Source organism: Mirounga angustirostris, unplaced genomic scaffold (assembly GCF_029215605.1).
Source record: "Mirounga angustirostris isolate CCGP_5_RB_7025 unplaced genomic scaffold, mMirAng1.0.hap1 SCAF_14, whole genome shotgun sequence".
Lineage (NCBI taxonomy): Eukaryota > Metazoa > Chordata > Mammalia > Carnivora > Phocidae > Mirounga > Mirounga angustirostris.
The window spans coordinates 62,891,611-62,907,026 of NW_026991722.1; the positions used below are offsets into that span (position 1 = coordinate 62,891,611).

Consider the following 15,416-nt stretch of genomic DNA (forward strand, 5'->3'; position numbering starts at 1 on the left):
TCAAAGAAACCAGTCTGGGACTTCTCCAGGGAACTGGTAATTAAGAGCATACTTGTAATTCAGTCCTAATATTTCAGGACCTGGGAACTGGAGGGGCAAATGAACGATGAGATAATTATCATGTCAAGCCAAGTCCTAGAGTTCTTTTTGTTGTCATTATGAGTTTAGGTTTCCCCTCTTTATTCTTTAGGCTCTTTTTTCTGACTTTCTTTGTAGCCTTGAGGTAACGTTTCATAGGGCATGACGAGAACTGGACGTCCATGGTGATCAGGATGCCTTATCTGACAGAGAACAGAGAAGGCAGAGCACTTAGTCTGTTCTGGTGCTCTGTGCTTTAAAGGATTAGAAAATGAAAAAGCACAGGCAGAAGATCCCTCCCAAAGGCAAATTCCCCCAGACCTGGTCCCTTTTACCCCCTCATCTCAGAAGACCCTGAGAGGGACCCAGAACGGCCCTTTCCATGTCTGAGCAATGGCTGTTCCTCAGGGTGAAGGAGAACAAAGCTCGGTGGGACCCAGGACCCAGGACTAAGATTTGCTGTACTACTGCATGAAGGTTTTGAGCTTTACTAAGAGGATCTCACCAAAAATTGGATTGCACTTTGTTCTGGCACTTCCTCATATACCTGCCATCTACACCTCTAAATTATGCTCGGTTATGACTGAAATCTTTGTATCAACTATTATCTGTGTCACTTTGTAAATAAACATTTTTCACAATAACTGAGACCTTACTGAAACTTTTAAAACCGAGGACAATAATTACTACAACCACCCCAGCCATGTGAAGAAGAAGCTACTTAAAGAGACGCTCAGGTCTTATCTGTCTGGGCTCATGAGCTTTTGTCTACACATGTGGCCACATTCTGATGCCACAAAATAGTTCTGTGGTGACTTCCATTCACGTGAACCGGGACAGCCCTTCTAAACAGAAGCATGACCCCACTCTGCAAAATATTACTACTTAGCACAAGGTGGAAAGAAGGAGATGACTAATATGATTAAAAATTATGATTAGGGTGAGTCTGACCCCATTTCATGAACTGGGACTGGGTCATTCAGACCCTCAGTGTTCACTCTCAGTTGCAACGAGGAGCAGGCTCTTGCCGCTCGCTCCAACGGGGTGACCAGTGAGCTTTGTCCACTCCCTCTTTAAGCTCCCAGAACTTACGGAAGCACGGTCGTTGCAAGATAAATGTCATTTCAAGGGAGCTCAGTTACCTAATATTCCCAAGAAATTAGGGAATAAAGTAAATAAGAGTAAATAAGGTCAAGAAATACTCCTTCATGCTGATTTAATGAATTTAAGGAGAACAACCTTGTCCTTCAGAGTCTTGGTGCATGACGTCTAAATCATCATGATGTGGGATTTTTTAGACCCCATTCCTCCAGATTTTGATATTCTTAGAATTCATCCATTACTATTATTTTGCAGCTTCTCCTTCTAACCTGAATGTTACAAGATCTGCTTTAAATAATAATGCAAAAAAAAAAAAAAAAACCCACAATGTTTTATGCCCTTGGATGAATTTCCTATTTTGCAGATTTAAGGAATAAATGGCATCTGGTGATTGACCGCCTCACTGTGCTCTTCTTAAAATTCCTGGAGTATTTCCACAAGCTGCAGGTGTTCATGTGGTGGATTTTGGAATTACATATCATCAAAATTGTTTCATCATACATTATCTGGGTTTCTGTGAAAGAGGCAAGTGAACATTTGTTGTATCTTCAGGCCAGACAAAACCACAGTGGGTCATCATTTTCCTTTCCCAACTGTCCATGATTTTATTTTAAATGAAATCCCCATTAAATTAGAACACCAAGGCTCTAAGACAGCACATACACTTTGACATGCAGAAAACCAAAGGGCAGTTGTCCTGAGATGTGCGAAACATAGCAGAGCAGAAAGAAGCTCCTGGCTTAGTTCCTCATTGGCTTGGTCATATCAGAAGGGTTACTTATTTCCATGGAGTCTTTAGTTGAATTGTGTGAGAGCAGGCTGCTCTTCTGTACTACCTGTGCATAAACTCTCTTTGAGGAAAACAATAATATGCCAGTTTATGTTACCAAGGAGTAAACTCAGCTTCCCAAATTTAATAAAATCTGTGCCAGAGTTCACCTTGTTTATTATTGGTTGTTTTGAGACAAGACACCATGTTTCAACATTGTACTGCAGTTCTGTTTTCTCATCTAGAAGGAGGGGAGGCATCATTCAGCCAACAATTATTTGATGCTGACTATGAAGAGATGAGCTCCTTTCAATTTATTCAGCAGATAATTTACACATATTTGTCATTTCCCTGGACTAGTGTTGAGTGACAATTCAAAGAGTCTTTGCCCTCTACAAATTCAGTCAGGGAACTCCTGCCTCTAATTTTTAAAAAGTTAAATAATAACATCATATTACAACTACAACAACATAAACCTAAAAGGTTCACAAGTAGGTAACTAAGAGATGAACCTTAATGTGAGCTCCCCAGTCTAAACTAGAACATTCTCTACTTCACACAAACCATCTGGAATGGATCCATTATCACTGCCAGGTGGGAATAAAAACAGAAACTACTCTACCTGTGAGATTTATAGCAGAAAGGGACATGCACTCCACTGTTAACAATCTATACATTAATTAGAACTAAAATCTAGCCGACTATGTGTATTCATTGAAGACAAAGATGTTTAAGCATTTTAACTGTAGACGTAAATTGACCAATTCAGAAAGAATTCGAGGGTAGAGAATTAAAGAGCAACGAAGAAGGGCAAGAGAAGGCATTTGGCTACAAATAGCAAAGTCCATTTCGGAATTAACCAAATCCGATGTACAGATGTCTTCGGACGGCATGAGAAGTTGTTGCAGAGAAGACATTTTATGATGCCAGTGGGCATTAAATGAAAGAAGTTAGTGTGAGTAGGGCACAGAAAATCCACTATCTGAAATCCATCCTATGGAGTTCAGAAAGAGAAAGGAAGAGTTCAATGATACCACTTCTTACAAATCCTAAATGAAAGGCAGGCATATATTTGTTAAAATCATCCTAATGAGTCCTGAGAATGTCTTGTTCCTAGATTATCAAGTTGATAAAGCATCATGACCTGTTCATCCTGTTACACCCATAGGAAAAAGGCCTTTGGTGGCATATGACCATTTCCTTCTCTAGGATTCATCCAGAACTTTCCTCCCTAATTCCATCTCTTTCACTTATAACTTTAAAGCACACCAGATGCTCATGCCTCAGAGAAATACTGCTTCCATTGCTGCTAACACCTGCCAGAATCCCCTTGTGAGAAGGTTAACCCCAAAGTGTGTCACCCTAGTTTCACATCCTGTTATCCCACCTGCATAAGGGGTTTCCGGCCCCAAAGGGTGAGTTCCTGCCTGATCCTTGGACATCATGAGGTGTCTCCTTTATGCAATGACTTTAGCCTCTGGGCTTCCCCTCATGACTGATTCTCATTAACGTCACTGCAGTATCAAGTGATCAGAACACGTGGGCTGTAATCATAAAAATCACTTCATTTCAGACCTCTACTGTCCCTTTAAAATGTATTCTACAGAAAAAGTTTTCTCCATGCCCCTGAGTGCAAAACTTTCTGATCATTCCCAGGTAATAGAAAGTCCTATAGTTACCTCAGAGAGTGAACAGAATCTCTTCATTATTTAGACTTGTCCAGTCACAGAAAAGAACCACACTCTGATCTCTTTTTTTTTTCTCATGAAGATAGAAGACTCTTCTCTTTTTTATTTTGTTAAGTTTTTATTTAAATTCTAGTGAGCTAACATACAGGGCGCCTGGGTGGCTCAGTTGGTTAAGCGACTGCCTTCGGCTCAGGTCATGATCCTGGAGTCCCGGGATCGAGTCCCGCATCGGGCTCCCTGCTCGGCAGGGAGTCTGCTTCTCCCTCTCCCACTCCCCGTTTGTGTTCCCTCTCTCGCTGTGTCTTTCTCTGTCAAATAAATAAATAAAATCTTTAAAAAAAAAAAAAATTCTAGTGAGCTAACATACAGTGTGATATTAGTTTCAGATGTACACTATAGTGATTCAGCACTTCCATATAACACCAGGTGCTCATCACAAGTGCCCTCCTTAATCCCTGTCACCTACTTCACCCATCCCCCACCCACCTCCCCTCTGGTGACCATCATTGTGTTCTCTACAGTTAAGTCTGTTTCTTGCTTTGCCTCTCTCTCTTTTTACCCTTTGCTCATTTGTTTTGCTTCTTAAATTCCACAGATGAATGAAATTACATGGTATTTGTCTTTCTTTGACTGACTTATTTTGCTTAACATAATATGTTCTATCTCCATCCACATCATTGCCAATGGCAAGATTTCATTCTTTTTTATGGCTAAGTAATACTCCAATACCACATCTCCTTTATCCATTCATTAGTTGATGGATAGTTGGTCTGTTTCTATAATTAGGCTATTGTAAATAATGCTGCTATAAACATCAGGGTGCACGTATCCCTTTGACTCAGTGTTTTTGTATTCTTCAGGTAAATACCTAGCAGTGCGATTGCTGGATCAGAGGGTAGATGATCTGTTTTTAACTTTTTGAGGAAGCTCCATACTGTCTTCCACAGTTTGCCCACCAACAGTGCACGAGGGTTCCCCTTTCTCTGCATCCTCGCCAGCACCAAACTCTGATCTCTTACCAGGTAGAAGCGTTTCCTCTTCTAGCAGCCTCTTTCTTTCTCACACACACCCCCTTCACTGCCTCCCTCTCTGCCCTTCCTTCCAGTGAACTAACTTGCGTTATAAGGCCTCCCACGCTGAACCACAGCCTCAGGTGGGAATGGCGGTGTGCTTTCTTAGGATGGCCTCACAGTGGCCTGGGGCTGATTAAATCTCCCCTTTCTCTCAGGGGGCTCCTCTAGCACCTGGTTTCCAGCATCTGCTCCTCCTGACCCTTTCTGTTGGAGTCTCGTCCCCCTGTGCAGGCAGTGCCCCTGAGCAGGACGTAGGACGGCTCCGGCCCTCTCTCTTCCCCCTTCAGGTCTAAGGGCCGCACTCATGCAGTCTGTACTCTGCTAGTGTATGTGTCTCGCAATGAGGCAACTCCTGTCCTAGTCACCAAATCCGTACCAGCTGGATTTTCTGGGTGAAGTTGGCCATCAGTGTCCAGACTCCAGAATACACAAATTAGCGTCTCTGCATGGTACTGCTTGAAGCTCCTTGCTTGGGGTTTGGGTAGAGAATGTAGCATCCCTTCCTTCCTACCCCATCATCTTGTGGGGGGTGGGCACTGACAGAAGCACCTCCTATGAAGAAATTTCTTCACACTCCCTCCTGTCAGCTTCACCATCTTGATCCATTTGTACCCTCCCAGAGAGCTTGAAAAGCCCTCTAAATGGTTTCCCATCAACAGTTTTGGTTTGAAATTTCTACATGGCTGGCTAGCACCTCATTTTGGAAGGTTTTGCCTCCATTGGTTCTAATTTGCTGCCTCACTAGGTTTCAACTGAACTCTTTCTATGCTAATGAGTACAGTTGGGGAAGAAAGACAAACACTGATTCTTGTAAGGAGCCATGTGCCAAATCCAGGCTATGATGTGTCTGAATCTTATCTGCTTATAACAAAGACAAGTGTCTAGGGTTCACATAGGGCGAGGGCAGGAAGGAAGCTATGCCGCACAATTCCAGGGGCATTGTTCACCTGTGACCAGCAGCCCCTGACATTGTGCACCTCTGAGCTGCTGATTTATACATTCAGGGGCCTCTTCTGCTTTGAAGGCTTGGCTCATCCTCAACCAGAGAAGCCCGTCAGTGATGACCTTTGCTACATATAGTTTCCATTCATAGCTTATTAATTTTGATTTGTACAAAAGCTATCTCTTCTCAAAAATTGCTGATCAGTAAATGGCAAAATGAGAACAAAGTCAATGACCCCAGTGAAATCTTCTTCCTTATCCAAGGCCATCAGCAGGCTGCTTGTTTTCACAAAATTTCAGAGTCATTTCTCAGGTCATTTTGGGGTCTAACATTAAACCTTTATAAGGTTATCATCATGGGCATTAGAGGAAGAAGAGACCATGAGAAAGAATTTATTATAGAGGCCGTTCTTTTACATCATTATCTCTTACCAGAGGGACACCACTTTGGAAGGACCTAGATTTTAAATATACATATAACATTGTCATCTTTTTTTTATATGCAGCTATGTTTCTAATTTCAAAGTTTCCTAGAAAGCTCTGAGAGATCAAGTTATTCTTTGAGGAAGGGATCACACCTTATTTTAGCATCCTGAGCAGCTCCTATGGGGCCTGGACAATTGTGGCAGCTCAGTAAAGTTTACTGGCTGAAGGAAATAAAACGTCTTTGCAAGCTTGAGATTTACCCTACATGTCAATTGATGTTTCATTATTATTTTCACTCTCACTAACCATTCATTTAGCCTCTATTATGCACTTAAACTAAATTACAATAAATTGAATGCATATACTCCACTAGATGTTGGCACAAAGGTGTGAAAGACACATTTCTTGCCTTGGCTCGCAGTCAGATGGTCATGGCTGGCAAATGAAACCAAAGTCATATTAGAGGCATCCCAGGAGGCTGTGGGTGCAAGGGAGGGGCATGTCATGCAGGGGTCATACCATGGAGGTGGTCACCGAGGCTGCAGGTGCTCTGAGGGAGGAGGCCAGCTGGGCCAGTGCACAGCGGGGACCACAGTTCTCAGGGGCTCCTCTCTCAAGGTGGTGGCCTCAATCCTTAGTTTATATTCAGAGAAAGTGACAATTTGTGGAAAAGTGTTTTGTGAGGAAGGCATATGGCATAAAATTACTTCCCCAAATTTCTTGATAATAAGAATCACGTTGACACATGTTAGATACATGGATGACCAGTGACTTCCCTAGAAATTCTGCTTCATCAGATATTGGTTGGGGCCCAGATATTTGTCTTTTGTAAAATTTTTTAGTACATTCCACGACATTCCCACCATCAGGGAAAGGATAAGACCATCATCAACCATGTTTATGTTGGACGAAGTATGGTGCTTCTCCGAGTCCATTTTCCCACCTCACAGACACTGTTCAGGCCTCATTTTACTTCATTCTCTATGACATTGGCTATTGACAATCATTTCCTTGTCCTTGAAGAGCTTCTGTTGTCTTCCAAAACAGCACACTTCCCCGGCCCCTCCCTTCTGCCTCATTCATGGGCTGTTTCTCTTCCTACCAACTCCTCTTCTTCTCTAGGTTCTAACTGCAGCCCCTTTTTCTGATTCTAGACCTTCTGTGAGTGGTCTCATGAGCTCCTGTGGTTCACTCACCATCTACATGCAAGAATTGTAAATCTGTGCCTTCATCCCGTCCGGTCTTTGAACTCCAGGCCCGTATCTCCAAGTCACAGCTGGACATGACCTCATCCTTGAGTGTCCCAAAAGCACCTTCAACATCTCTAAAACTGAGCCCCCTATCTCCACATCATTTCCCTTTTAGATTACTCTACCAGATGCCCAACCATGCCCCAATCTCTCCTCCTGCCAGTATGGATTCCATCTTGCAGCCACAACAGTCTTTCCAATGCCTAAATATGTTCATGTTAATCCTCGACTCAAAAACTTTCAACAGCTCTCCTGTCCTCACAAGCATTAGCTACAGGACCCTCATGATCCGGCCTGGACCGCTTCGCCACTTTCTTTCCTAGACACCCTAGCCTAGGTGGATTCCAAAGCCCTCTGAAGGAGCCCTGATCACACTGCTCTCATGGTGAGCCACTTGCTACTCCAAGGATGTCCACCCCATGCTCTCCCTTGCCAGAAGGTCTCACACATGCTGTTCCCCTGCCTGGCAAACTCCCATTTGTACCTCCGGCCTCAGTTTAGATTGAACACTCATGGACAGTCTTCCCTAACCCTGGACTAGCTGATCAGCCCCGTGCTCCCATACAGCTAGCCTCAGCCCAGGCAGACACCCCCTCCACCATATTGTCATGACTGTCTACACGGTTCTCACTGGCACTACCCCATGTGTTTCTTGAGGCCAGGAATCCACACAGGATATGCTACCTTGAGCCTAGTTAGGACTTCATAAAATGTATCTTTCTCTAACACTCAGAATATTAAGAGTTCTATGTAAATTCATTGTGCTGTTTTTATGCTCAGTGCCTTAAATGCATACTAAAAAGAATAACAAAGAGACTTAATTTCATAGTAGCCTTAATAGGCTTACAGAATTAATTGAGGAGAAAAGAAATGTTTTTAAATATCCGAGTTAATATGACACTGGCTGATGACGAAGGAAGAGTCATTTAGCCAATCAAAATATTTTGTTAAAATGTAAAATTTATTGTGTTTGTGAGCGCTGTAGAGTTCACAAGGCGGTATTTCTTTCCTCCTCAATTAATCCTGCAAGGCAGTTCTTACTACCCTAATACTTCAGCGCTTCATTCTCAGAGATGTTCCTTGCCTGGACAGTGACAAGTAGTTAAGTAGAAAAATAGTGGCTACTAAATTACAGAATTAAATACTGTCCCAGAGTCTCCTCATTTCTTGTTGTGTAGTTTTGTCAGCCAGTCAGGTGACCATACGTTTTATAGCCCACAGTACTTAGCCCTGGCTACATGTTGAATTTTATCAACTGAGTATGTGCTATTAATGTTAATTAATTCATGCTGATTATATTAAGTGTTCTTTGACATTATTTTAACAATATCCTGATCTTATTTTAATCACATGAGTGTTTTCCATGGATGAGTGAAATGGCTGTGCTTCTGTATTGTTCCATGAACTGTTGGCTATGGAGAACCATTGGAAATGATTGGACATCTTACCAGATTGATCAACACACACAGAGTCTAAAGCAAGTTGAAGTCACTGCCTCCCTCTTCACACCTGCCCCCCACCCCCACCAAGATCCTGTCTCAGTAGTGGCACGATTATCCTCTCAGGGCTCTGGCTCCCAAGCCAGAAACCTGGGAGGCATTCCTTACACCCCCTCCTTTACCCCAGCCATTGCCACCATCCAGCCAACCAGTCAATAACTCCAGGTAGTTTTACTTCTCATCTCAAATCTGTGACTCCTCTCCATCCCTGCTCCACAGCCCTAGTTGGGCCCTGGTCATGTTCTCCTGGCAGTACCCATGAGTGGGTCTCCTCACCTCTTACTGAACTCCCATGGGTACATCTTCATTCTTCAGTTATACTTATTTCAACAAAATGAAAATCTTTCCTTAAGATTTTTGCTGGTAAGTCTTGACCCTCTATTTCCCACACAGAGGGTTCCCAGGCCATAGCATGGTTTAAAAGGGGTCCATAAAGTGTGACTCTCAGTTGCATCTCCAGCCTCATTTACTGCTGCCATTCACCATGTTCAAGTCCAGAATTTCCAGTTGTCTGTGGTCACCTGTCCCTTCCATGTTCCATCATGCTTTCCTGCCTGTACCTGTACATCCTTTACCTGGAAGGCACCTCTCACCTTTCTTGGCCTGGCTAACTCTATGCATCTTTCAAGGCCCAGCTCAGGCAGGATCCCTTCCAGAAAATGCTCTGGGCACTCCAGATGGGGCCAAGGACCCCTTCTGGGTCTTCTCACAGGAGCCTGTTCCCATCTATAGTTGAGACACTGCTACACTATATTGACATCATCTGGTTATGTATCTTTCTGTCATACAAGGACCTCCCCGCCAACACACACACACAACTAGGGCAATGCCTCGAACATGCCAGGAGTTCAGTCAGACTTTGCCAAACTGAACAAATCGAGTTGCCACATTTTGTGGCTCTTGTGCCATGTTATGTATTTTTGTCCCCATTTCTGATTTTATCTTTTCAGGTGTCTCTGTTCAACTATGTCTTTTTGATTTCTTGGGCTTTTGCTCTGCCATACACCAAGCTGCGCCGTCTGGCTTCGAGTGTCTGCACTGTCTGGACGTGTGTGATCATCGTCTGCAAAATGTTGTACCAGCTGCAAACCATTAAGCCTGAGAACTTTTCTGTTAATTGTTCCTTGGTGAGCCTCAAAGACAGGGGACTCCTCTTGCCTGGTCTTTAGGGAAGTGACACAGATATTGGGGAGCCCACATCCCCAAGCACATTCTGTCCGGCCTTTCAGTCACCTCAGCCATGTTGGATACATCCTGGCCCTAGTCTTCTTCCCCTGCTGAGATCGCCCCCCCTGAAGTGGATCTTTCCCTCCTGGTCCCACTGTGTCCCTTTGCACAAAGCTTGAGGAGAAAAATCTGAACTCCTCCAATCTCTGCAACCATTTTTTAAAACTCTTTGTTCTCTTCTTTTCAGCCAAATGAAAACCAAACGAATATACCCATCCACCAGTTGAACAAGTCTCAGCTCTACAGCACTCCTATTGATCCAACAGAATGGGTGGGCCTGAGGAAGTCTTCCCCTCTGCTTGTCTACCTGAGGGTAAGGCCTCCCTCGTACTTCGCCTGCCCCTCTGCACCGTTAACGCCTGAGAGCCTTTGCCTTGAGACCTCTGATATCGTATCTGATAGTAACCTTGCCTTTTTACATGACATTTGGAGTCACCTTTGAAACAAATGACTAAACATTACCATCAGTGTTGCATTGTGCTGAAAAGAAATTGATCGAGTAGTTTGAGATTGATTGAATAAAGTATGACAAATATATTCACTAGAATATATAGACTATATAACCACCAAAAGACTGAGGTAGACTGATAATGTGAGATGTTGAAAGACATCCAAAATATATTAGCTTTTAAAAAGGGGCAAATTTCAGTACACCATGCATAGTGTGATCTCTTCTAGATACAAGGAAAAATACCAAGTAAAATATACCAAATTGTGTATAGCGATTATTCCTGAAAAGCAGGTAGAGCATTTATGAGAAATGTTTGCTGTCTAATTGTTTCTCTACAATGTTTAATAAAAGATCTATATTATGCTGAAAGGTAATATAATTTTTTCTTCAAGTTTTTATTTAAAATTCCAGCTAGTTATCATTAGAGATAATACAATTTTTAACAACCTATCTTTGAAAAGAAACTTTGCAAATAGTCAAAACAAACATTAATGAAAGCAATATGCTTCAGACTACTCCCATTTTACTTTGATGGATAATCTGAGCGGTCTTCATACCACATAAAAGCACTTAGAAATAAAGCATTTATACTCATCACCTGGAATTTTTAAAAATACTAAGGGTCCCATTTTTGTGGGTAGCTTTCCCATTTTTTCTCATAGGACAGACATGAATTTGCAGCAATACAAATGCTACCCACCGTCAAGAACTGTTATAAGGCTAAAATAAACTGATATTTGAAAAGAGCAATCAGAATAGCACATGCAGTACCATCAACATTAACTATTTTCATCATTACTATGATTATGTTATGGTCAGCAGCATGCTTGTCAGTCTGTGGCTCTCCCTCACCAAATTTCCGAGGTGTTGAAAGACTTCCCCTGCAGCTTCATCTGTTTCCCAGATGGCCCTGTATCATTTTGCACTTCAAGTTGCAATCAAGTTTGGACCTCCCTCCCAAGGCAACTGGTCACTGCATCTTCCTATGGCTAGTGTTCTTTTCCAGAAACAGGAATGAGCATCACTGGCCTGCTGTCTAGAGATTCTAGATCCTAGCATCCTGGAAATTACCCTGATTGCACAGTGCAGTTAGCTCCACCTTGTTACTATACCATAGGGAAAATGAACATTGAATTCAGGACTTCAATAGAGGTGGGATTTTATAAAGCATTGTTCTTTTAGACACCAAGAATGTGAAAAAAAAGGATTGATTATGGGGGTTACTTAAAGTGACCAAGCTAAAGCGTTTGGCTTCACACAACTGTGTTTTCTTGCTTTGTAGAATAATCTCCTGATGTTGGCCATTCTGGCCTTTGAGGTTACAATTTACCGCCATCAGGAATACTATCGAGGTCGAAACAACCTCACGGCCCCAGTGTCTAAAACCATCTTTCATGACATTACAAGACTCCATCTCGATGATGGACTTATTAATTGTGCCAAATATTTCATAAATTACTTCTTCTACAAGTTTGGTCTGGAGGTGAGTTTCCTTGCTGATGTGGGTTGGTTTTTTGTTGTTGTTGTTGTTTTCTGTGAAAATCCCAATTGCTTTTTTTGGCCAGTTGGCCGCTAGAGCTTACTTGTCCATCTCTGTGCTCTGATGACTGTCTCCTCAAGATCAGCATGAGGACATTCTGCTGAAGGGTTCACCTGGCCTGGTTGAAAGTTTTCTAAGACCAAGGTCAGTGCTCCCTACTCTGCCGCAGCGAACTTGGCCTCTCTGGATCTCTGTAGCTTTGCAGATGCATGGATATCACTTTGGCATTTTCACTGGCTTCTTTAATGTATTACAAATCTTCTTTGTGTTTTGTGCATTCTGAGAGTTTAACTTTCGCCAAAATGAACTGGTTTGACCTGAAATGGTTGATGTAATGCCTGCCTCTTAATAGAAAGGATTTGGAACAGTGGTGCTTCACGAAGAGAGTGTAGCTGTATTCTCTTCACAGTTTGAAGTGGTTCTTATTCACAGTGATGTAGTCATTCATTTCCTTGGAAGCAATTTATACAAGATTTCAGTCTTCACGCTGTAGGACACCCCACAGAGGCAAGGCTTGGTGAACATGTGTAGACAGACACCCCTTCGGGAATGCAGGTCTCTGAGCCACCTGCACAGGGCTGACAGGTGACACCACTCCCCTTCCCTGTAAACCCGATTTTTTTTTTTTTGCCTCTTTTCATCCTTACACAGACCTGTTTCCTAATGTCAGTTAATGTAATCGGTCAGCGAATGGATTTCTATGCCATGATTCACGCCTGCTGGCTGATTGCTGTCTTATATCGGCGTAGAAGAAAGGCCATTGCAGAGATCTGGCCCAAGTACTGCTGCTTCCTGGCATGCATCATCACCTTCCAGTACTTCATCTGCATCGGCATCCCTGCAGCTCCTTGCAGAGGTGCGTAGGCCCTTCCCCGGAAGCCAGCTGCTCTTGCAATCAGCCCTTTTGTCGTGGACGGCTGGGACAAGGGCAGGGAAGAAGCGTATTGATTTTGCTCTTTACCACTTCCGCCCTGCAGATTACCCATGGAGATTCAAGGGTGCTAGCTTCAATGACAACATCATAAAGTGGCTGTACTTCCCAGACTTCATTGTGCGGCCCAACCCCGTGTTTCTTGTCTGTAAGTGTTGGAGCCATGGGACCGCAGAGCACTGGGGTTTGGTTTTCTCTTTGCTGATCTTGGTGGGCTGTGCATCAATGCCCCTGCTTCCTCCAATGCACTTGGTGATCATGTAAAAGCTTGTCTTGATGCATTAATATCACAAGTCCTTAATGGCTTCTACTGGCCCCCACTCCATTTGCAAAATTAATAAACATTGGAAATACAATCTCCACTTCTGTAATTTTACCTCCCAACACACGCACACACCCACTCTCCAGCTGCCCCCCCCCACACACACACACACCCCTCTACTCATCCACCTTCTAGAAGCTGGACTGCAGAGGGAGGCTTTGTTTTTTGCAAAGTGGTTCTTTCACGCTGCCACCATGGACAGACCAAAGCTAATGCTAAGACTGTGGAAGCTAGGAACATGCTCCCAAATTGCAGACTCTCGAGCACCAGACTGTAGCTCCGACCCTTCCAAGGGTGGGCTGATGATCCCAACATCCCCACCTAAGACGAGAGGGTCACCTCCAGAGGGACCATGCTGCCTCCACACATTCAGGTTTAATGTATGGGAGGCTGCCTGCCCATAACTAGTTGGCCATGATCTTCACCTGCGCTCCCCACCTTCATTGCCCTGTCCATCCACTCTGGGAAGCTTCCAGTTACAAACACACTGGGAGATGGAGAGCATGAAGAAAACCACAAGTGCCTGCCTCTACCCCAAGTAAAAAATAAAGATGGGGAAGCATATTCAACTGGCTTCCTCCAAATTTTGGTGGAGATAAATGCAAATAAACATTATCCCTTAAGAAAGTCAGGAGACTAGGGATTATCAACTGATACTTGCACTCTTCCGTGACTGTGCCCCTCCCCCCCTTGCATCTTCCATGGTGGGCAAGGTGGGACTTGGCCCCTAGATTGGAATCCAGGGAGAACTGTACACTGGGAACTTTGGGAATGCGACTCACTCATCCCTTGTGGGGACTGTCTGCTGCATCGTGGAAACCTGGATGAGGAGAAGTGACTCAGTGATCCCTCTGTCCCGCAGATGACTTCATGCTGCTCCTGTGTGCCTCCCTGCAAAGGCAGATCTTCGAGGACGAAAACAAGGCTGCAGTGCGGATCATGGCAGGGGACAACGTGGAGATCTGCATGAACCTTGACGCGGCCTCCTTCAGCCAGCATAACCCCGTGCCAGATTTCATCCACTGCAGGTGAGGGTGGCTGCGCAAGTCCAAAGCCACTTCGCGTGTGCGTGTCACTTGGAGGACGTAGCTCCACTTCCAACTCTCTCTCCACCATTCTTGGGGACTGGGTGGCTAATGGTACACACCAGCCTCATAAATGCAGAGGGCTCGGTGGTCGAGAGGCTGAGTCTCTGAATTACAGTTCTGCTTCTGCTTTTCTCAGCATGAACCACACATTTCCCCTCAGTTTCCCTCCACTTCTCCCCACACAAACTGACCAGGGCCCATGATATTGCCTCCTGGTGCTCCGGCAGAGACCCTTCCTCTGACTTACTGTCCCTCATCTTTGTCTTCTCTTCCTCCTCCTCCTCTTCATCCCTGTCCCTCCTCCTCGGTCTCTCCTCCTCATCCCTGTCCCTCCTGATCCCCGTTCCTCATCCCCTGTCCCTCCTGATCCCCATTCCCCACCCTCTCCCCCTTCCCCTGTCCTCCTCCTGGTCCTCCATATTCAGTGGGCACCGTGGCAGGCTGGGAATCACAGCCTGTCCCATGCTGTCACTCCCCTGGTGTGCTATCTTCTCTGGTATGTGGGTTGCCCTTGTAGCACCTTCTCCCATCCAAGTACTAACCAGGCCCGACCCTGCTTAGCTTCTGAGATCAGACGAGATCGGGCGTGTTCAGGGTGGTATGGCGTAGACTGTAGCACCTTCTCTGTCCTCCACTGTCCTCCGCAGTCTGGTGGCAGCTGATCTTGGCAGCGTGATTGTCCCCTCAACAGTTTGCATTTGAACCTGACTAAATTTCTCACTCTGTGTTCCTTCTGTGTTCTCTGGGTTCCCAAGTCTTCGTGCTTTTTCTCACCTGCTGCCCCATCATGGCAGGCGCCCCTGCCTCCACGGTCAGTAATCACAGTCCAGCTCTGCCCCCTGTGGTCAGGGCCAGAAGGTGGGGGGGGTTCTATGCCTCCTCACCAGCCCTGCACCTCTGGACTCCCTGATCCTCACTAGTTAGCATCCACCCTCCGGGTCTGCTGTTGTCCCAGGGAGAGGCTGTGCAGCAATGCGCAGCATGGAGATCAGTCTTGGACCAGCCGGTATGTCTCTCCTCACCTGAGATTT

The 15,416-nt window shown here is 44.6% G+C and overlaps 1 protein-coding gene across 3 annotated transcripts in view; it reads left to right on the forward strand.

The window, feature by feature from the left end:
- Positions 1 to 15,416, forward strand: part of PIEZO2 (piezo type mechanosensitive ion channel component 2) — a 503,601-nt gene that overhangs the window by 406,984 nt on the left and 81,201 nt on the right. For all 3 annotated transcript variants that reach the window (XM_064578003.1, XM_064578004.1, XM_064578002.1), the window contains 7 exons: positions 1,544 to 1,704; positions 9,777 to 9,953; positions 10,241 to 10,366; positions 11,787 to 11,987; positions 12,696 to 12,900; positions 13,022 to 13,123; positions 14,160 to 14,325. In XM_064578003.1, the coding sequence (XP_064434073.1) occupies positions 1,544 to 1,704; positions 9,777 to 9,953; positions 10,241 to 10,366; positions 11,787 to 11,987; positions 12,696 to 12,900; positions 13,022 to 13,123; positions 14,160 to 14,325 (1,138 nt within the window). The remainder of the gene's footprint in view (positions 1 to 1,543; positions 1,705 to 9,776; positions 9,954 to 10,240; positions 10,367 to 11,786; positions 11,988 to 12,695; positions 12,901 to 13,021; positions 13,124 to 14,159; positions 14,326 to 15,416) is intronic.